This window comes from Manis javanica, chromosome X (assembly GCF_040802235.1).
Source record: "Manis javanica isolate MJ-LG chromosome X, MJ_LKY, whole genome shotgun sequence".
In the NCBI taxonomy this organism is placed as follows: domain Eukaryota; kingdom Metazoa; phylum Chordata; class Mammalia; order Pholidota; family Manidae; genus Manis; species Manis javanica.
Window position 1 is genome coordinate 28,472,895 of NC_133174.1, and position 23,516 is coordinate 28,496,410.

The 23,516-nt window shown below is 36.2% G+C and overlaps 1 protein-coding gene across 1 annotated transcript in view; it reads left to right on the plus strand.

Annotated features, from left to right (window-relative positions):
• The window catches only part of CFAP47 (cilia and flagella associated protein 47), a 489,967-nt gene that overhangs the window by 276,895 nt on the left and 189,556 nt on the right, over positions 1-23,516 (plus strand). The window contains exons 44-46 of the mRNA XM_073227718.1: positions 4,676-4,787; positions 5,518-5,744; positions 11,447-11,621. Coding sequence (XP_073083819.1) covers positions 4,676-4,787; positions 5,518-5,744; positions 11,447-11,621 — 514 coding nt within the window. The remainder of the gene's footprint in view (positions 1-4,675; positions 4,788-5,517; positions 5,745-11,446; positions 11,622-23,516) is intronic.

Below are 23,516 nucleotides of genomic sequence, written 5' to 3' on the forward strand. Positions count from 1 at the left end.
CTTTGTAAGATTGTATATCAATGAAACCTTAATAAAAAAACACTCATTTTTGCTTAATTTTACAGAATGTTAAGGTGAAAACATTCAATTATTATAAAATCTTCATGTAGTGTTGTATATTAGGCAAACTACAGTTTTATGAAAGTTATAACTAGAGGGACTGAGGATTATTTGAGGATGTTTTTTCTTTTATTTTTCATGCGTTTTAGCAGCAGGTCATATTTTATTCATCCTTTGATTTTTCATTCAATTTATTACAACTCTTTTTTTTTTTTTTGGTAAACACACTCCTCCCACAGGCCCTAGATCTGAGTAGTTAGCCCAGAAACATAGAGAAGATAAAATCCCATCTGGCCTCTAAACCCTTTGAAATATTAACCTCAGAATGCCTCCTGGCAACATGGTGGCAGGTCAGATCAACTTTAAAGTCTGGATCAGTGTGGTAAATGTTCACAAACTTACACTTAGTTTGAGCCCCTTCCATACTGCAAGGCCTTCTCCCACTTCCTCCCGTCCCCTCTTACAGTGAAGCCATCATCCTACAATAAGTACTACAGAGTTTTTCAAGAAAAGTATGAGATGAAAATCTGAAAAAGAGAATGTTCTAACAATGGTAGTTATTTATTCTTGGGGGTCTCCTCTGGGTTCCTTAGAATGACACAACCATTTAGTCTGTAAAGATTCTACATGCTTCTAGGGTACCAATATTTTAGCTCCAGGGGACACACTTCAAATGCCATAAAGAATATGTGGTAACAGAATTCCTCTTTTCCCAAATCTATATTAATTTATGGACCCTCTCATCTTTTTTTTTTTTTATTATTGAGGAGAGGACAACAGAGAAGTGTAAAGATGAAGGTTGATATAAAGATCAGTCTTCATGACAGTTTGCATGATGTTCACAAATGAAGAGAATCAAATTTTCATTTATTTGCAGGGCAAATTGGTGGGAGCATTTTTAATAGAAAGTGTCCTGAAAAATTTGGTGGCAAAGGCAAAGAGAGATTGTTACTGTCATTGCCAAAATAACTTCTGGAGTCCAGGCCCAGTTTCCTGTTGTTTGATGAGATGGTTTCCTACATTCATCAATAAATATACCATGTATTTTTCTTAAACAATCAATTACAGTTTATGCCACTTAAATATGTGTAATCTTCTTAAAATGTCTGTGGAATAATCTCTCAAGCATGTGATTAAGATTGTATTAAAATTGAATTAAGAAATTGAGCTTTTTAGTGCAGGCATACAAATCTTATTCATCACCTTCTCAAACTTAGTCTACTAGCTCAGTCATTCCATGAAACATAGTATTTAAAAGAATAGCTATTGTTTTTACTGCTCAGTTTCACATTATAATTATAGCAAAGTCAAATAGTCACTTATGATGATTAATGATCTCTCTCTGGTGTATGGAATTTAGCATTTTAGAATTTTAGCTTAGGTCTCACTGTGTCTGTTTAGTTGTCAAAATAATGTAATATTGTCCAGCCAATTCAAACAAATAAATTTCAAAACCTAGCAAGATCTAGGCCCAAGACAAGAGAATAACTAGAATTTAAGACATATAATGCAACATGGGGAGTTTCTGTCTAACAATGCTTTTTTTTTTTAAAGAAGATTGAGGTTATTTCTACCTGAAGGGCATCCATGGCATGTGTGAGATTACTAATTAATGGTAGAGCTGGAATAAAACTTTCCTGCCAATCCAGTCTTTGTGTTCCTCATTTTGGGTCATTAACAGCTGGTCTTCTTATAAAATTGCATAAAATTATAAAATTGTTATTTGAGGACTATATTTAACTAGATACACAGGAAGAACAAATTACCTTTTGTGAGGTTTTTTTTTTTTTTTTTTTTTTTACAATTGACAATGAGCTTTGACATCTTTCTGGAAAGTAGAAATTCAAATCCAAATAAACATGCCCACAGGAAAGGGCAAAATTAAGAACAGAGAAAAAATTTGATAGGTGACTATTAGAATAAGTTCAAGTGTCTGTTAAGTGTCAAATAATTTAATTTCCCTTTCACAGCCTCTAGACTTGGAATGTAAGGGGATTCTTTACTTTAAAAGAGTAATTTATTTTAACTGGTAATTTATTGCATTTATATTCCTTTCCTGGGCTGATTTTATTTCAAGGAAAGTGGAAGGAAATAATTAGACATACTGGAAATGACTTTCCTGAATTATTTTCTGATGCAGACATTATTTTCAATTATATTAAGTTTCTTTCTAATAAAAAAGAACACTGAAAGTGAGCAAGTTAGAGAAAAATTTTTGAGAAATGGTAATATATTGTCTAAGATGTGGAATTAAATGGAATTGAATGGAGTCTTTTTTTGTAGTCTGATATTTCTATTGGGTAAGTAATGGTAGGCAGCTATTTATAACATATATTTAAAGAAAATATTCTGGTAAGTAGCAGTTTGCCCCTTTTGTGTCACCTCCCATGAATTGTCATTCATTTTCATGGAGTAGACAAGCTATCAGGTTTCATTCAAGCATACAAAAAAATAATGTAATTATGATGACTCTATATTCATTGAGCCCAATTTCTTATGCATACTATATTTTGGATAAAACACCTGAGTTTTACATAAAAATAAAAATGAGAAAAAGTTAAAAGTAAAAAATTAATATACGGTTTTCTCCAGTCTCTGTTGAACTGATGTGTTTGAACTCTACTTCAACTATCATTGAAAGTGATAGCTAAATCATTAGTATTGCTCACCCAGTTGTATTTGCAGTAAAATATACACTGAAGATACATTTCAGATTGCTAGCCTGGATTTATGTTTGCCAAGTACATGGCTGCTTAGGAAAAATTACTATATGAAAATTATATATAATGTACTATTTATTACCAGGAGTACATGGAATTAAATGCTAACTAATTGAAAACATTGACCATTTTTTGTATTCCTTTTTTTCAGCATGAATTGAGGGTAACTGGGGATCATAATTTATAAAATTTATAAAATTCTATGGAACATTATCCTATGAAAGTAAATAATGAAATTTTATTATAATCAAATCTCAATTGGGAATAATGAAGGTATGAATAAAGTGACTGCACAATAAGAAATTGTTCATTCTTACATTGTTTCCAGATTAATTTTCAATTTTTGCCATTTTATTTGTTATCTAAGTTATTTACAATATGTTGGAATATGTATTTTTATTATGTGATCAATTTAGTTTTATATAATTTACATATATAGTGCCTGCTCAATGATATCTTTGGAATGGTCTTTTAAGTGTACAGTTAACACTGTTTTAAGGTTGTGGGACAGTTCATACTAGTTAACAGTCCCAGCTTCGAAGCAAGGATTATTCCTTTTGCTTTCCTAGCAGTTGGTTGCATGCCTGTCACAAGCCCATTCTGGTACAAGATTCTCCATTGTGTGGCAACCTAAACTTGCCCCTCCTCGTTTTTACTGGTCCCCTCAAGTCTTGGCCCCATCCTGGATCTTTTGAGTCAGAGACCTGCATTTTCACAAGATACCCAGGTGATTTGTACACTCATGAAAGCTTGGGAAGACCTGCTCTCAAAGAATGGTCCCATACATTTAAATGGATCCATTAAGTGCCAACAAGGGTTAGGTTTCTAATGTGTGTTACCTCGTGTAGTCCTCACTGCATCTTTACTATCATTCATTCTACTTAAGATATAAGCATTTTGTAGAAAGACTGTAGAAATAAAACTGCAATAATCCACCCTGTACCCTTCACCCAGCTTCAACAGTGCATGGCCAAACATGTTTCATGATTATCTACAAATGATTCAATAAGTGTCTCTACAAGAAATAGACTCCGTTTTTCTCAATTTAACCATACCATTTCCACTAAAATATGTAGTCATATTTTGGGGTGACATATTTTCCTACCCTTCAGAATCAAGGTCTAATCATCAGTTGGGATTGTATGAAATCTTTTGAGACTTTGTCTTCCTTTCTGTTCAATTAAACTCTAGATTCCTAAAGTGAAGGCATTGTTCATCCCATTTTGCAGAGGAGGAAACTAGAACTCAGATATTTAGTAAACTTGCTGGAGGCCTAGTAGCTAGTAAATGGCAGTAACAGAATTAAAACCAGGCTTGTCCACCTCTGTTAATCTTTCTCTATATGATATTGCTGCCCTTGACTCCACTTTTATTTTTACTCTCTCTGGTTAGTCTTTTGTACTTCTTGCCTAATTACTTCTTCTAAAAGATCTTCAGACCCTCACATGCTCATTTTGAAAACCTACACTTTAAAATACAGATTCTTGGGGGCTCAGACACCCTGCAAAAATGAACTCCCCTCCCACTATAAAAATAAATAAATAAACTCCTCTCCCACTATGAGTTACGGAAAGGAAAAATTTTTCTTTCTTGCTTGATTGTTGATTTGTTTAAAGCAAACAGTCTACCCAGGATGTATGTAGCTATTAGGATCAACTACACTCAGTGCCATTCTGGGACCTTCTTAACCCATCTCTGTGTTCTGGTTGCCTGCAAAGTTTTCCCTGCACTACGGATTCAAGCCCTACATTTCTCCCCTAATCTAGAGCTTATGTTGCTTAGAAATGTACAATGAATGTATGTTTTTATAGTATATAGATTTTTCTTGCATCAGAAAGTTATCCTAATTTTTTCTGAGATTTTAGAATTTAATAATGTTGTTGGTTGTGTTTTAGATTGGAGAATTAATATACATTGTGGAAGGAATTGGTATGATCCCCTTGCCTTCCAGCTTCGTGACAACAGATTTTTCAACTCCATTTGACTACAGCACTTCTCCCAAAGAAGGTAGCGTATACGTATGTTTTCTTTCATTTATAATATTGAAGGATAGGACTGTTCCCCATGTAGTCACCTAAGCATCCTCATAGCAATTTTTTCCAATATATAATTAGATTTTAAAAGGTCTCTTTCAACTTTAATATGTCATCACCTATGGAATAGAGCATGATTTTAATGATTAAGAAAATGTCAATTACATTTTTTAAATATTTATTTTTTAGTCTTCATTCAAAATATTTACTCAGCAAAATTTCCATTTCCCAGATAATTTAGAAATCACTACACTCTTAAATTCTGTGTATTGTAATATAACCTGGACTTGTACCCTACATTGTAGTTTAAAGTGTAAGGTTGTTAGTGAAAAAAAAAGCGGCAGTTGTTGCCAGTCCTTGACAGATGTCTTTCTTTATACTTATTTCTATCCCCACCCGACCTTCTAGTTGCTGATAGGAGCACAATTGTCACTGAATTTTTGAGCATACTGATAATGTTTCTATGAAAGAACCATTTGACTAGAAATCTTCTTAGATAATACCAGTAAAATATTTTGAATTCCTGAAGACTTACTCTTGAATTATTGAATTAGGGCTACAAGAAATGGGTTACCTATTTATTATAACTCTGTTTAGTGAAGACCACCTGCAGTTTTATATTTCAAACCTCCCAAGTCCATGCCCGATACAATGTCAAGGGTATAAATGATCATTGCAGTCCTGACTGGTTTTGCTTCCCCTAGTGTTTAATAAGGAAGATCCAGTTCTGTATTTGAAATGTGGCCTCCATCAAACGTTGGATGTGGACCTTAAATTGCCGCTGAGTAACAATGCCAAGGAGAAGGCTTTGGTTTTTGCAGCACAGCAGCAGATGTCGAATATAGAGTATGAGCGAAGGTTGCTCACAGGCACTCTGGAAAGCAGTAGTGTCCGCGTGGCCATCGCCCTCCTGGGACTGACCAAAATCGAGGTGGGAATGGAGGAGAGATGATGCACTTAAGCTACTGTCTCTAAAAGTAATACAGAGCTGTTAGTATATTTTATGTAGAAAAGTGACGAATGTGTCCACAGAAAGACAGCTCAGCCACGTTTTTCTTTGTTACCTCATTAAATAATAAATCTGAAACAAAGCATTCTGATAATTTTCTTTAGTAGTAATAACTAAATGAGTAGTAACTAAGCATACTACTAATTTTAGGCATTACTGTGTAGTTGCTTAATTCACAGTTGTCTTCAATTCTGCCTGTATGTTAGAATGCCCTGGAAAACTTAAAATAATACTGGTGCTCAGGCCCCACTCCAGAGCAGTTAAATACAAATCTCCAGAAGAGGGTAGGTGGGGACATGTTCTAAAAGTTGCCCGGGATATGCTTCTGTACATCCAGAGAGAATTGCCTCTGGGACCACATTACCAGGCTAACAATCCAGACTGTTAACACTGTTCCACCTGTGTGATAGTAGACTGGTTACTTAAAAATCATCAAACTACAATTGCTATATTTTTAATGTGAATATACTGGTAATTTAGGGAAGCTAAGTAAAATAATTTCATAAAATGCTTAGCATCTCCCCTCATATGCAGTAAGTGCTTTTTTTATATATAAGGCATTGTTACTGTTATTCATTATTGTTATTACTATAGACTCTATTATTACAGCTTGAACTCTGTTTTCTAATTGAAATAAGGTACAGTCTAGTCTCCACAGAGCTGCCCAAGTGATTATTTTTTCATTTTATGATTGAAATATAGTTGATACACAATATTATGTTGGTTTCAGATGTACAACATAGTGATTTGACAATTATATACATTACTAAATGCTCACCATAAGTGTAGTTGCTGTCTGTCAACACACAAAGAAATTACAGAATTATTGGCTATATTTCCTATGCTGTATTTCCATCCCCCTGACTAACTTACTTTATAATTTGAAGTTTGTACCACTTTATGCCCTTCACCTATTTCACCCATCACCCCACCTCCTCTATGGCACCCAACAGTCCATTCTCTGTGTTTATGAGTCTATTCTGTTGTTTGTTCATTTGTTTTGTTTTGTTCTAGAGTTCACATATATGTGAAATCGTGTGGTATTGGTCTTTTTCTGTCTGACTTATTTCACTTAGCATAATACCCTCTAGACTCATCTATGTTGTCCAAATGACAAGATTTCATTCTTTTTTATGTCTGAGTATATTCCATTGTGTATATGTACCACATCATCTTTGTCCATTCATCTATTGATGGACACTTAGGTTGCTTCCATATCTTCGCTATTCTAAATAATGCTGCAAAAACATAAGGGTGTATATCTTTTTGAATCAGAGTTTTGTTTTCTTCAGGTAAATTTCCAGAAGTGGAATTATTGGGTCATATGGTATTTCTGTTTTTACTTTTTTCAGAAACCTCCATACTGTTTACCATAGTGGCACCAATTTACGTTCCCACCAACAGTGTAGGAGGGGTCTCTTTTCTCCACATCCTCACCAATACTTGTTATTTCTTGTTATTTTGATGCTATCTACTCTGGTGTGAGGTGGTATCTCATTATGGCTTTGGTTTGTATTTCTGTGATGATTAGTGATGTGGAGTAAAGAAATTCTTTTAAAATGTGAGCCTGCTTATGTTGCTCCTGTGCACAGATTCCTCTACTGGCATTCCAGCTCATGTCAGAATGAAAACCAACATCCCTAGGGTCGTCTTCATGACCCTCCCAGTCAGTGCCACCCCCTTCCCTGGTCTCCGCTCCTCCACCAGAGCCCATTGACTCCTGCCCCTCCCTCAGCGCAGGCCTCCTTGCTGTTGCTCAGACATCCAGGGTGTGCTCCCCACGGCCTGTGCACCTCCTCGTTGCTTTTCCCTGGGTATGAGAGGCTGCCTCCCTTAGTGACTTCAGGTCTGCTGGAATGCTGTCAGTGAGATTCTGCTTCACCAGTGTGTGTTTTAAAAAGCACTGCTTGCCTCCATCAGGCACTCTCTAAATCCTAAATTTCCTTCAATTTTCTCTATAGATAGCATTTATCACCTGAGAGTAGTGTATTTATTCCTCATTGTCTGTCTCCTGCAAGGGTGTTTTTTAGAAGCTATTGTTAAGTTAACTGTCATATTCCCAGTGCCTTGAAAAGTGTGTGCTGTGCCAAAGGTAGTTGTAAAATCTTTGTTCAATGAAGGGACAAATGCTAAATGTCTACATCCTTGTTGTTTAAGATGTACCTTCATTTATGTATGTTATAGCAAAATACTTGGCATTGTAGGATGATTTCTTTATTTGTCAAAATGCTAGAAACAGTATAGTCAAAGCACAGATTTCTAATAATTAATGATGATATTTTATGGATGACCTTGATTTTTAAATTTTGCTTAGCTCAAAAATATTAAGGCCTAAGGCTCTGACACCCTTTGGACTGACCCATCCCCACCTTGCATCTTAGAAGCTGATGGATCTCTTTAGGTTATATCAAAATGCTTACTTCTACTACAGAACAGTGAATTTGGGACAGTTTATGTTAAACTTTCAGTATACTGTTAAAAAAAATTTTCAGTATGTGGCCTTTCAAACTTTAAGGCTATTATAGCTCTCTCTCTTTCATTTTAAATACATTTTGTTCATTCTTACCTCTTGTAAAAAGATTTAAGCAAAAATGTTTGAGGAAGATGGATCCCCTTTCTGTTGTTTATGCTCTTTCTCCCTCTTTCTCTCTCGAACCCAACACGCTTTCTGTGTTTATCATTGTGTTGATCAAATGTTTGGTATAAGATTATTTTTTATATTTACCTGTTTCTCTAGGATTATGGATTCCTAGAAATCTAAAACCTTTTGTTGTTTTTTGTTGTTCTTTGCCCCTCAATGTCTTGTGCCTGAGAGGTGCTCTGTCAGTGTTTAATTGAATTGAACAAGTACCTGAGCAGAGAAATGACACTTCCAACCCTATGTCTTCATCGTACAGACCGATGTCAATCCATGTTGCCTCAAAGCCTGATTTTTCACGAAGTCATCCTGATCTTTACATATCCTTGTTTCTTTCTTCCAGTTATACGATGGTCGTCTATATGTGTGCACTTCTCTGAATTTGTTGTGTTCGTGGAAATAACAATTATTACTTATGAATAAACCTTGAATTTTTGAAATATTTATAGGATAATAAAAATATTATTTATCTACTCCGTATACTGTGAGAGACAGGATCTTTTGTGAGGATCTTGAATTTCTGACAAGTTGCCACTTCGTACTCATTTATAATTGCATTCATATTTTTCTGGCCATTAATAGACCAACTTTAATGACACACTCAGTCATGCAGGAGAGAGTCAGAGATTTCGGAGTAGTTTCCTTATGTTTTCTATTAACTTCCTTAAGTTTATGTTTTAAAAGTCATGCTATGTACTCTAGCAGGAAAAATCATTGAAATTTTGAAATTTGAGAATATGTTTGAAGGGACTAAAACTATCTAAAAGATGTCCTTGGTGAGGATTTAGAAGGGTGAGGAGAGATGTTTTGAATCTGTGTAATTTAAGTGCACTCCATATCATGAAGTAAATCCTGTTGATACTGTTAAATATAAACAAAACTGGACCCTAGTTAGAGCGATAAGGATAGAGGTCACTCACTAACTGTTGCAATAGGGAGGAGGATCCAGCATAAACTGAACTCCAATTTGTGCAGAAGCAACTGGGTAGTTTCAAGTGAGGATGAGAAAATAAGGAGGGAGAATGAGCTGAGGGCTTGAGCAGAGTCAAGGAAGTGGACATTTATAATAAGTGGGAGGGGCTTAGTCAGTGTGATTACAATTTGTTAATTGACACTTACTGCTGGAGAAACACTTCTGGAACCTTTATGACTGGAGGTAGTGATGCAAGTTAGAGCAAGGTACTCACTTGGCTGGGAGTACTGCCTCCTTGAATGCATTTCGAAGAGAGGTTTCTGAGGTCCTTGAGAAAACAGTTTTGGGTGGTAGAAGATTTACATCTCAAGATGGAAGAGAAAGAATGTATAATTACAAGCTTTCTAAAGCAACTGTTCTAAGAAGGTATTCAGAACTATCTGCTTATCACCAGGTTTTGGCTTCAACAAATAGTATACTCTCCTGGCAGCCTTGAGCTTCCTCAGGTAGGCATTTTAGGGAGAACTGGGATCATCCTGGGGATATGTCCTGGGGCTGTTAGAAGCTATGTTATATGTTAGTGCTTGTTCTAATCTCTTAGTGTGTATGTATGAGGGAAGGGGGATGGCAAAAATCATTTGTGCTTAGAATCTGCAGTTTCTATCACCCAATGTTGAGGCCTAGTTAAGAAGAGGGCTTGGAGGAGCCTAACTAGAGTTTGGTCAAGAAGAGTATCTGTTAATACATGTTATTTTGAATGACTTGAAGATATAGAAGGCTGATGATACACATTCAGGTTAAAGAGCTAGTTGCTGATGTAAATAGATAATTTGTTCACAATGACTAGAAAAATGAACCAAACCCGAGCAATGATAAGTGTAAATGAATTAAAGTTCTGCATTTACATGATTTCAATTGCCAAAATAAAATTGGTAGAAAATGTGACTTTGTTGGGAAAAAAATCCTCACGGATTTTGTAGATAACAGACCCAGTGAATGAGATAATTGCTAAGGGCACTAACATTTGTTTTTGTTGAGTAATAATATGATGATCACGATATGATGCTGATGATGATGGTGATGGTGTTGACAAGGATGATGATAATAGTAGCCAACATTTATTGAATACTTAAAATATGCTCCAAGAACCTGGCATTTGTTTATACTTTATTCACACCAGGGACAGGAAGTATGTACTATTATTGCCTATATTTTACAAATGAAGACTTTGTGGCTTTATATTAAAATTTTAATTTTTATTGATATATTGTAAATATCAATTTTATTTATATTTATTAATAACCTAGCCAAGCTTACTTAGAACTGGGGTACAAATACAGGCAGTCTGGCTCTAAGAATGCTTGGTCTAATCAGTGGGTGGTACTCTGTGGTTAGTAGTAGAGCATCCAGATAAAAATAAATGATTGCCTACCTCTGTGCTCTGCATTGCTTGGTTCATACTTACAGAGATGGTTTCTCCTCAGTGTTCCAATTTAGGAAGGATGGTATTGAACTAGGTTGTGTTTTATGCATATATGTGGGAGTGTGTTGTTTTAACCCACATCATATAAGGGGACTAAAAATATCAGACCTATTTAAAAGGGATGTTTGGATGTCTGTGGAGGTGTAGGACTTAGTTTATACACACACACACACACATATTCACAAAATTGTCAGTAGCAAAAGAGAGAAAATTAATTGTGCTACTCCTAAGAACTAGAAATGATGGGTAGATGTGAAGGAACACAGGGTTCAACTCAAGGAGAGAAGTACGTTTTCAATACTGTCCACTAGTGGAATGGTTTCTTCTCAAAGCAATGAATTCCTTAACATTGAAGGGCGTAGAGTAGGGAACATTGACCATCTCTCCATAAAGGGTGACTCGATTCTATGAAATGTGTTAGTGATGTCTTCTACCCATTAAACAACAATGTTTCTAAAGCAATGAACAAATTCAGCTCCTTGATGGGTTTTTCCCAAATATGGAGTCTCATTACATAATGTTATCTTTTGTGTTTTAGAGGTAAAGGGTGAAAGAGTTATATTCTAATTTTGCTCTGTGTTTATTTGCAGTCCTGTATGCTCTTTAATACCTCAAAGTTGAAGAAGCCTAAGGCCATTTTATACAATGTAGAACAGAGCCTCCCAGAATATTTTGATATCCCCAAGAAAATCTATATTCCTCAGATTGCAGAAGTTCAAGCTCAACTGATTCAATGTCAAGGAATTAAGCCTACAACTAAAACAGGTAATCAATAACATGTGGACTACAATACCTAGCACTGTCCTAGGCACTGTAAAATACTGAAATACAAAGAAAAGATTATCTCTACTAATAGAATGTTCATAGTATAATTTAAGAGGTAGTTCAACTACATAAATATGAATTATTGAATGATATTTTGCATGATAAATAACTGAATTACTACATCACAGTAATCTAAATTATGTATTTGGCAATCTAGCGTAAAGAATGGTTTTTTTAATCTTTCCTACCTCCGGCTTTTTAGTGTGCTGTTAAATTTTTTAATGAATTACATATTCTGATAACTTTTTAATCTCTTTTGAGATAACTGGATAAAGCTGTATATATTATAAATCTAGCTAGGATTGTCAGTCCAAGCAATTCATTTATTCATATCAGCTAAATATTGGTACTAAAATTTGTGGATATGTCTTTGTTAAATAAGCAGTTAAGTGATAAAGACAGGTAGCTTTGAGAATGGTGAGCTCTTTCTTTGACAGTGAAATTGTTTATGGAAGTGTTGTAGTTGAGGCTTAGGCAGGATCTAGAGGATAGGCGGGATGCTGTTGGCAAGAGCCCATTAGGGAGAACAATTTATCTTTGAGCTGAACTAGAGCCTTTATTAGTTGAGTACTTACTCTTTGTCTCCTGGTACCCCTTTATTCTATTTTTGTGATCAGGAAAGAATAAGCCAGACTTAATAGAATACTAATAAATTTACAGTATTAAAAACAAGTGATAAGATGTAGACAATGTGACTAAATAATTTGAAATATTCAAAATTAATGCACATTTTTCTTTCACTTCTTTCCAAGCTAGTAGGTAATAATAGGAATACAATTTCTTTTCTAGGGCTATTCCTACAATGTATTGTAATTTCAGTGTCACGGATTCTAAGTTATGTTATTACTAACTTTGGTTTTATTCAGTTTTCATTTGTTCTTTTCCTATGGCTTCCAACTGTAAAATTTTCTGAATCTGGAATGGTGGTTACATATTGTAAGGTAAAGGACAATTTGTTCACTTTGCCTTCCTAGGAGATCTAAGATCCCAAATTCAAATCCTAAGTGACCAAGTAGATACAAAGGATTTATGAATTAGGTCTGGCCTAAGGCAAAGGAATAATGAAAACTATAACAAACTGGACAATAGAGGCCTTGTATAAGTATTCAAATTCCAAAAAATAAAAATGAAAGTTTGAGCCAGCTGGACAACTGTAAGGGAATATATGATTCTCCTTCTGTGACTCTGAGACTTCTCATATTCAATTATCTTTTTTTTTTTTCAAATCTTTCTTACCTCCAGCTTTTCAGTGTGCTGCTGAATTTTTAAATGAATTACTTAATTTTGGCAACTTTTTAATCCCTTTTGAGATAACTGGATAAAGCTGTGTATAGTATAAATCCTGCTAGGATTGTCAGTCTAAGCAATTCATTTATTCATCCATTCACTCAATAACATTAGTGAGCCTTAATTCCTTTGGGCAAAATGATGAAAATTGCCATGTTCATCCCTTTGAAGGTCCAACAGAAAAGTAGCTCTTATAATATAATGGGATAAATATTATTGATAGAGAAGCACTTTTATAGAGTGTTTACACATAAAAAACTGACATTAATACAGTTGATTATATAGGATAATTCAAATTTTAAAGAATTTCACTCAGTAAATTTACATAAGGATACATAGAGTAGACTTGACATGAAACTCAAAGTGAAGATGGTGGCATATTGATAAGATGGTGCTTACTTATAAATAAGTATGCAGTTATTTATATTTCAAAGTTTTACACTCAGATATTTTTCTATGACTAATATTTTTCTTTCCAATCAACTGTTAACTATCCATTTGAGTACTAAGATTAATGAGAAAATTAAGAAACAATAGAATTGTAAACAATTTTAAAAGATTGTTCTTAAAACTTTAAAAATGTAATTAGCCTATCATGGTTCATGTCTAACTTGATTTTCTGTGCAGTTGAGTTTACAAAGAAAGCTTTCAGCCCAAGTTTCTGTTTTCTTTTCCTTCAGTATATTTAAATAAAGTAAGTTTACAAAAACAGAGTATTTTAACTCGGGATAGTAGCAGTTCAAATAAAATATAGACAATGAACAATGTGCATTCAATTGTTAAGCAGTAGACTCAATTAATAAAAGGGAAACGAATGTAAGCATTTTACAATGAAAATTATTAAATAACATCCTGTTGGAAATTGAGACAATATTAGAGTTAAGGGTTTAAAAGCTCATTTTTATGGTATAAGCCACTTTGAAGAGAACAAACCAGCAAATTCCTAACCATATAGTAAGACAGAAACAAATCTTTGTTTTTTTTTATGGGTGGTGTGGAGAAAGAAAGAAATGATGTGTTTATGGGGAAAAGTAGATAGTCCAGTGCTCCTATTAATTGCAGGGAAGGGGTGGCAATAGGTTCATATGTATCATCTCTTGAAGTTCTAAACTCATCCAAAGAGCTAGTTTTGAGATATTAAAAATGACTGTCTTCTGCCCTCTCATATTAATATTGCCTATCAGTCTTTACCTTTTTGAAATTCTTACTGAAAATTTCACATTTATGATTAAAAATAGCTATTCCCAAAATTAAAAATAATCTACTTAAATCTCTGTTTTACTTCAGCCCCATCATTTAGAAAAATATTGTTTCCCTTTCTCCCATTTAACATTATAAGACATTTATCTGAAGGAAATGAAGCTATAACGAAAGTGCTTGTGTACACAAGTAGGTACATCAGTCTCTGTAAATGCGACAGATTTCCTGTGGAAGAAAGACATCATTTGTTGTCCCACTACGAAGATCTCAGAGATCCTGTGACTCTTTTATGTTAGTGGCCTGGAGTAGTTCTAATATTTTACTGAGCATCAACAATATGGAGAGCACTGTGATGATTGGTCTGTGTTACTTTTTCTTATTTAATTCTCCCAATAGATAATTCTGTCTCAGACCCCATTGAGGTATCGATCCTTCTACTTGCTTATCCACAGACTCTTGCGTTTCTCACAGCAACCTTTCCATGCTGTTACTAGTTTTCTCAAACATTATCTTCACTCCAGTGTTTTCCCCATCTCCAGCCTCCACTGGGCAAGTGACTATGTTTCCTCTCTCATACAGGAAAAGGGGCTACCTGAACACACACTCTTCCATACCCCTCTAATCGTCTTCTCTCCAGTCTCCATATAAAAGGAATCTTCTCTATCAGCCTTGCTATGTGTATCCTTTATCTTATTCCAGATAACCCGTTCTTGGACTCTTCTTCATCATTTATCTCGTGAGAGTAGTTCCTTTACTTTTGACTCCCAAACCTCAGGCTTCCAAAACTAAAGAAATGCATACTTTTCCCACGGCAAACATACTTCTCAGTCGAGGGATCTGCACTTGCAGTTTCTGTTCTTACATGACTAGTTCTCAACCTCTCAAATCTGGTTTTTGCTCTACTGCTGTAGTAAAACAGTCAGTTGCTTTCTAATTACTAAATCCAGTGAACCATTCTCAGTCTACATTTTATTGCATCTCTCCTGCATTTAGCCTGAATGATTAAGCATCTACTCTTAGAATTCTAGACATTGGAGATAAAGCTTTATCCTCATTCCCTGCATTTTTTCTTCATCTCCTTGATAAGATTTCTAGTCTTTTTGTGAGATCTGTTTATCCTGTCAGTGTGGGAATCTTCAGGGCTCCTCTTGTCCAACTGGGGCTGTTACTGTATGCATCCCCGAGGGGATCTTGTACACTTCCAAGAAGCAGCTATCATTAACATCACTGACATTTATCTCTGTTTCTACCCTTTTCTTTCTACTTTCAACTTATATATTCAGAGGTAGACTAGACATGCCTACCTAGAAGTGTATTTATATCAATATCAGAATTCATATGTACACATACACACAAATAAGTACATAAATAGAGAGCTATATCCCTCAAATTGAAAACAAATGCATTATTATTCTCCATTTATTTGTTCCTCATCATATAATCTTTATCGTTTCATATGGTAGGACGTGTATCCTCCCAGTCTCTCGTACTAGAAATCTGGGCATACTGCTTGAAACATCTCATTTCTGAGCCCATACTTGAATTCATCTTGTAGTGTTAAATTTTCTATAATTTATCTCCTTCCCTTTTTTGCTCTCACTGTTATGACCCAGGCCTTCATCAGCACTTCACAAGTGGAGAAAATGACCACATCTCCCTTTTTTGAATTAGGGGCAAATTTAATGAGATAACATATGCCAAGAATTTAAATGCTGTACAGTTTACCCAGTGAATATTGGCTATCATTAATATTCTGATCTCTTCACCTTTAAAGCAGTTCACATGTAAGCATAAGAATATTAAATCTGACCAAGAACTATTACTGAAAACATTCAGTGATTTCAGAGGCAGATTTACTGTGATACCAAAAGAGCATAAACTTTATGATTCTTCACTTTTTTGACACCCCTTCCTAGTCTTTAAACCTAGTTTTATACTTGTAATGTTGCATTCTTTCTCTAAATGAAGGCCTCCTAAATTATAAGAGCCTCAGGCTTCATAAATCCTGGACTTTTTTACCTTGTAGATATTAATTTAAAATCTCATGTACTTGTGGTTCTTGGATGTTGACATTGATGCACGTGTAGAGTTGTATGGACCTTAAGTAGGCATAGGTAAGCAGGAAGCCCAAGGATCCAGAAGTGCTTGTCTCAGTCACCCAAGTATAGAGGAGCCTTTGTGTTCTGTGCCACCTATGAAAAATATGTGCAGGGACCTTCAAACAAAATGCTCTGGGATTAGATTCTGGCAGGATATCAGTAATCCACATATTACATTGAACTTTATAAGATCATAAAGAATAAGAACCAGGAAAGGCAAGGAGCATACTGCTCTGCTATTGATCTTTAAATTTATATTTCATTATAAGTATAACTGGTTTTCTTCTGAGAAGACTTGTAAGCATAATCATTTAACACCTGTCACTTGAATTTGTATCAAGTGAAAAATAAAAGGATATTCACCTGTACATCACTCACATCCCATGCAATTCACCAATTTAAATATATAATACAGTGGTTTTTTTGAATATTCATAGATATGTATAACTATCACCACAGTCAATTTTAGAACGCTTATATCACCTCAAAACAAAACCCAGTCCCTTTAGTTATCAACCCCCTATAATCTACCCCTCTTTCTAGCCCTAAGCAATCACTAATCTGTTTTCTCTGTGTCTGGATTTCCCTATGATAGAGATTTCTTATAAAAGGAATCATGTCATAAGAGGTCTTTGTAGCTGGCTTCTTTCACTTAATGTAGTGTTTTCATAGTTCATCCATGTTTTATCATGTATCAGTATTTTCTTCTTTCAATGGCCAAATAATAGTCCATTGAATGCTTATGCCACCTTTTGTTACCAGTTTATAAGTTGACGGACATTTGAGTTGTTTCTACCTTTTGACTACTGTGAATAATGCTGCTATAAACATTAGTTGTACAAGTTTTTGTGTGGGTGTGTGTTTTAATTTCTCTTGAGTGTGTACACACACACACACACACACACACACACATATATATATATATATATATATATAGAGAGAGAGAGAGAGAGAGAGAGAGCAGAGCAAGCTGTAGGTAGAATTGTTGCTGGATCAAATGATAACTATGTTTAAACATTTGAGGAACTGCTCAACTGTTTTCCGGAGTATCTGTACCATTTTACATTCCACCAGCAGTGTATGAGGGTTCCAATATCTCCACATCATCAGCAACACTTCTTTTTATCCCATGTTTGTATTCTAGCTATATTTTAATGAGTAGGATGATATCTCACATGGCTTTGATTTGCATTTCCCAGGCATCTAATGCTATTGAGCATCTTTCATGTGCTTATTGGCCACTTGTACTTCATATTTGTATAAATGTCTATGTAGTTCTTTGCCTATTTTTTTTTTTTGGCAAAGAAACTTTTTTTTTTTTGTAGATAATTATTTTTTATTGAAGGGTAGTTGACACACAGTATTACATTACTTTCAGGTGTACAACACAGTGATTCAACATTTATATGCATGATAATTCTAGGTACCAGCTATCACCATACGAAGTTGTTAACAATATTTTGACTATATTCCTTATGCTATACATTACATCCCGGTTACTTATTTATTTTACAATTGGAAGTGTGTACTTTTTTTGTGTGTGTGTGTGTGAGGTCATCTCTCCTATTTATTGATCAAATCGTTGTTAACAACAATAAAATTCTGTATAGGGGAGTCAATGCTCAATGCACAATCATTAATCCACCCCAAGCCTAATTCTCGTCAGTCTCCAATCTTCTGAAGCATAACGAACAAGTTCATACATGGAGAACAAAGTCTTACATAGTGAAAAAGTTACACGGTGAACAGTACAAGGGCAGTCATCACAGAAACTTTCAGTTTTGATCATGCATTATGAACTATAAACAATCAGTCCAAATATGAATATTCGTTTGATTTTTATACTTGATTTGTATGTGGATACCACATTTCTCTATTATTGTTATTTTTAATAAAATGCTGAAGTGGTAGGTAGATGCAAGATAAAGGTAGAAAACATAGTTTAGTGTTGTAAGAGAGCAAATGTAGATGATCAGGTGTGTGCCTGTAGATTATGTGTTAATCCAAGCTAGACAAGGGCAATAAAACATCCACGGATGTAGCACATTTCTCTCAGAACAGGGGGGGAGAGGTTCTAAGCCTCACCTCTGTTGATCCCCAATTTCTCACCTAATGGCCCCCCTGCGACTGTGCCTGTCTTAGGTTGTTCATCCTTGAGGAATCTTATCCGTCTCTGGCTAACCAGTCATCTTCCGGGGCCATACAGGGAAATGTAAAGTTGGTAAGTGAGAGAGAAGCCTTATTGTTTGAAAAGGCTAGTTTTTTACTTCTTTGAATATTTATGCCCTGTGGCTTCTATGCCCAGCATTTGCCTTGAGGTATCTTTATCACTTGGAAGAATTATGATACTCGGTAAATTCAATATGAGGCACAAATTCTATTTAAGGGTTGTAATAAGCAAGGAAGAAGAAAAGCTATAGAAGTAGCAGGCGGAAGAAAACATGGGAAGATTGATTATTTCTTTGACATATCTTCTTGTAGAGTAACATAAGCATGTATAGGTTTTAAACTACTAATTAAATTGCACACACACATTAACATAATAGGAGTACAGTTACATAACCAAAGCATACCTATAATTACCAGCCATCTCCAGTGAAACCAAGAAAAGCAGTTAGGCACCTTAGGCATTTGTGAAAACTTAACTATGATATGGTGGATATTGTCCAACTGAACTTGAACAGTCTGAGAGAAATCAGACAAATTAAAACAGCCTATTCCTGGGGACTGTTCACATCCCATATGTTCTTTTAACAGTAAATAGTCTGTAGTTGTAAGATTTTGGAGCGCTACAATTTGGACTTCTCCTAATTCTTGGTTGAGTTCCAACAGTATAGATCCAGTCAAATTTGTTGTTTTACTGTATGCACAGGCCAGCTTAGATATCTCCTTCTTCATTCCCATGGCAAGTCCAGGAACTGGTGGGATGAGTACATCTCCACCTGTAGCAGCGCGTGGATCTTTGTTGGGGTATTTTGATGATCATCTTCTGGCATGAGTCTTCCAGAGAGTGCTGATGTTGGAAGTTCTTTTTCATATCGTATCTTAGTTCATTTTTGGGGTACCCAACTTAGGCTTTGATCCTCTGTATAACCAGGTCCCCCTTATAAATCCCTTTACAGTCACTGTCCATCAGCATAGCAAAATGTTGTAGAATCACTACTTGTCTTCTCTGTGTTGTACAGCCCTCCCCTTTCTCCCACCCCCCCATGCATGCTAATCTTAATACCCTCCTTCTTCTTCCCTGCCCTTATCGCTCCCTACCCACCCATCCTCCCCAGTCCCTTTCCCTTTGGTACCTGTTAGTCCATTTTTGGGTTCTGTAATTCCGCTGCTGTTTTGTCCCTTCAGTTTTTCCTTTGTTCTTATACTCCACAGATGAGTGAAATCATTTGGTATTTCTCTTTCTCCACTTGGCTTATTTTGCTGAGCATAATACCCTCCAGCTCCATCCATGTTGCTGCAAATGGTAGGATTTGCCCTTTTCTTATGGCTGAGTAGTATTCCATTGTGTATATGTACCACATCTTCTTTATCCATTCATCTATCGATGGACATTTAGGTGGCTTCCAATTCTTGGCTATTGTAAGTAGTGCTGCGATAAACATAGGGGTGCATCTGTCTTTCTAAAACTTGATTGCTGCATTCTTAGGGTAAATTCCTAGGAGTGGAATTCCTGGGTCAAATGGTAAGTCTGTTTTGAGCATTTTGATGTACCTCCATACTGCTTTCCACAATGGTTGAACTAATTTACTTTCCCACCAGCAGTGTAGGAGGGTTCCCCTTTCTCCACAGCCTTGCCAACATTTGTTGTTGTTTGTCTTTTGGATGGCAGCCATCCTTACTGGTGTGAGGTGATACCTCATTGTAGTTTTAATTTGCATTTCTCTAATAATTAGTGATGAGGAGCATCTTTTCTTGTGCCTGCTGGCCATCTGTATTTCTCTTTTAGAGAACTGTCTGTTCAGTTCCTCTGCCCATTTTTTAATTGGGTTATTTGTTTTTTGTTTGTTGCAGTGTGTGATCTCTTTATATTTTCTGGACATCAAGCCTTTATCGGATCTGTCATTTACAAATATATTCTCCCATACTGTAGGGTTCCTTTTTGTTCTATTGATGGTGTCTTTTGCTGTACAGAAGCTTTTCAGCTTAATATAGTCCCACTTGTTCATTTTTGCTGTTGTTTTCCTTGTCCAGAGAGATATGTTCAAGAAGAGGTCACTCATGTTTATGTCTAAGAGGTTTTCGCCTATGTTTTTTTCCAAGAGTTTAATGTTTTCATGACTTACATTCAGGTCTTTGATTCATTTTGAATTTACTCTTGTGTATGGGGTTAGACAATGGTCCAGTTTCATTCTGTGTCCTTACTTATTTTCTGCCCGGTGGATCTATCCTTTGGAGTGAGTGGCATGTTGAAGTCTCCTAAAATGAATGCATTTCAGTCTATTTCCCCCTTTAGTTCTGTTAGTATTTGTTTCACATATGCTGGTGCTCCTGTGTTGCGTGCATATATATTTAGAATGGTTATATCCTCTTTTTGGACTGAGCCCTTTATCATTATGTAATGTCCTTCTTTATCTCTTGTTACTTTCTTTGTTTTGAAGTCTATTTTGTCTGATATTAGTACTGCAAACCCTGCTTTCTTCTCTCTGTTGTCTGCCTGAAGTATGTTTTTCCATCCCTTGACTTTTAGTCTGTGCATGTCTTTGGGTTTGAGGTGAGTTTCTTGTAAGCCGCATATAGATGGGTCTTGCTTTTTTATCCATTCTATTACTCTATGTCTTTTGATTGGTGCATTAAGTCCATTTACATTTAGGGTGACTATTGAGAGATATGTACTTATTGCCATTGCAGGCTTTAGATTCGTGGTTACCAAAGGTTCAAGGTTAGCTTCTTCAGTATCTTACTGCCTAACTTAGCTCGCTTATTGAGCTGTTATATACACTGTCTGGAGATTCTTTTCTTCTCTTCCTTCTTATTCCTCCTCCTCCATTCTTTATATGTTGGTTGTTTTATTCTGTGCTCTTTCATGTTTCCTTTAACTGCTTTTAGTGGGTAGTTGATTTTATTTTTTTGCCTTTAGTTAGTATTTGGTTGGTCTGCTTTCTTTGCTGTGATTTTATTTTCTCTGGTGACATCTGTTTAGTTTTAGGAGTGCTCCCGTCTAGAACAGTCCCTCTAACATACCCTGTAGAGGTGGTTTGTGGGAGGCAAATTCCCTCAACTTTTGTTTGTCTGGGAATTGTTTAATCCCTCCATCATATTTAAATGATAACCGTGCTGGATACAGTAGCCTTGGTTCAGGGCCCTTCTGTTTCATTGCATTAAATATATCATGCCATTCTCTTCTGGCCTGTAAGGTTTCTGTCGAGAAGTCTGATGATAGCCTGATGGGTTTTCCTTTATAGGTGACCTTTTTCTCTCTAGCTGCCTTTAAAACTCTTTCCTTTTCCTTGATCTTTGCCATTTTAATTATTATGTGTCTAGGTGTTGTCCTCCTTGGGTCCTTTCTGTTGGGAGTTCTGTGTATTTCCATGGTCTGTTCGATTATTTCCTCCCCCAGTTTGGGGAAGTTTTCAGCAATTATTTCTTCAAAGACACTTTCTATCCCTTTTTCTCTCTCTTCTTCTTCTGGTACCTCTATAATACAGATATTGTTCCTTTTTGATTTGTCACACAGTTCTCTTAATATTGTTTCATTCCTGGAGATCCTTTTATCTCTCTCTATGTCAGCTTCTATGCGTTCCTGTTCCCTGCTTTCTATTCCATCAATGGCCTCTTGCATCTTATCCATTCTGCTCATAAATCCTTCCAGAGTTTGTTTCATTTCTGTAATCTCTTTCCAGGAGTCTGTAATCTCCCTCCGGACTGCATCCCTTATCTCTTGTATATTTCTCTGCATCTCTGTCAGCATGTTTATGATTTTTATTTTGAATTCTTTTTCAGGAAAACTGGTTAGGTCTGTCTCCTTCTCTGGTGTTGTCTCTGTGATCTTTGCCTGTAATTTTGCCTTTTCATGGTGATAGAGATAGTTGGCAGAGCTGCCACGAGTGATGGCTGGAAGAAATTCCCTTCTTGTTGGTTTGTTCCCTTCCTTTCCTGGGAGAATAGCGACCTCTAGTGGCTTGTGCTGGGCAGCTGCATGCAGAAAGGGCTTCTGATTCTTGCTCAGCTACTATGGAGCTTATCTCCACTGTTGCTGTGGGTGTGCATTGCCTCGGGCTGCTGCTCCAAATTGGTGGGGCCGCGTTGGAGGGGGTATGGCCGGGAGGCTATTTATCTCTGTGAGGGGCCTCCGTGCTCCCTGCTGCCCAGGGGGTTAGAGTGCCCTGAGATCCCCAGATTCCCTTCTGCTGTACTAAGTGTCCCAGGACGTTTCCATCCGGTTTTGGTTTCCCTGTCCCTTTAAGACTTCCAAAAAGCACTCGCGGAAAAAAAAAAGCTGCTCGCTTTTCTTTGTCCCCGGTTGCCGGCCTCAGGGACTCGCTCACAGGTCTTGCTGTCCTGTTTCCCTTGTATCCAGGACCCCCCGCATGCACTGTGTCTGCTCTATTGTGCGGATGGCTGGGGCTGAGTGTTCAGCAGTCCTGGGCTCCCTCTCCCTCCCCACTCCAACTCCTCTCCACCCCCCATGAGCTGGGGGGAGGGATGCTCAGGTCCCGCCGGGCCGCCTCTTGTATCTTACCCCCTTCGCGAGGCGCTGGGTTCTCGCAGGTGTGGATGTGGTCTGGATGTTGTCCTGTGTCCTCTGGTCTCTATTCTAGGAAGAGTTGTTTTTGTTATATTTTCATAAATATATGTGGTTTTGGGAGGAGATTTCTGCTGCTCTACTCACACCGCCATCTTGGCTCCACCCATTGTCCTTTCTTTTTATCTTTTCAAAGAATTAACTTTGAATGTTAGGAATTTACTCCATTGTTTTCTCTTCATTTTATTGATTTTTTCTTTAAATCTCTATAATTTTTTTCTTTATTCTACTTTCTTTAAGCTTAGACTGTTCTTTTTCCAGTGTCTTAAAGTGGAAGTTTCGGTTACTGATTTCAGACCTTTCTTCTTTTTTGTTACAAGCATTTATAGCTATAAATGTCCCTTAAGCACTGCTTTAGCTACATCACATGTTCTTATATGTTTTATTTTCATTTTCTTTAAAGTATTTTCCAGTTTTGCCAGGTTTTTTCTTGACCCATTGATTGCATAAGGATGTTAACAATAATAGGTTGTTAATGATTGTTAATAACAATAATAGATG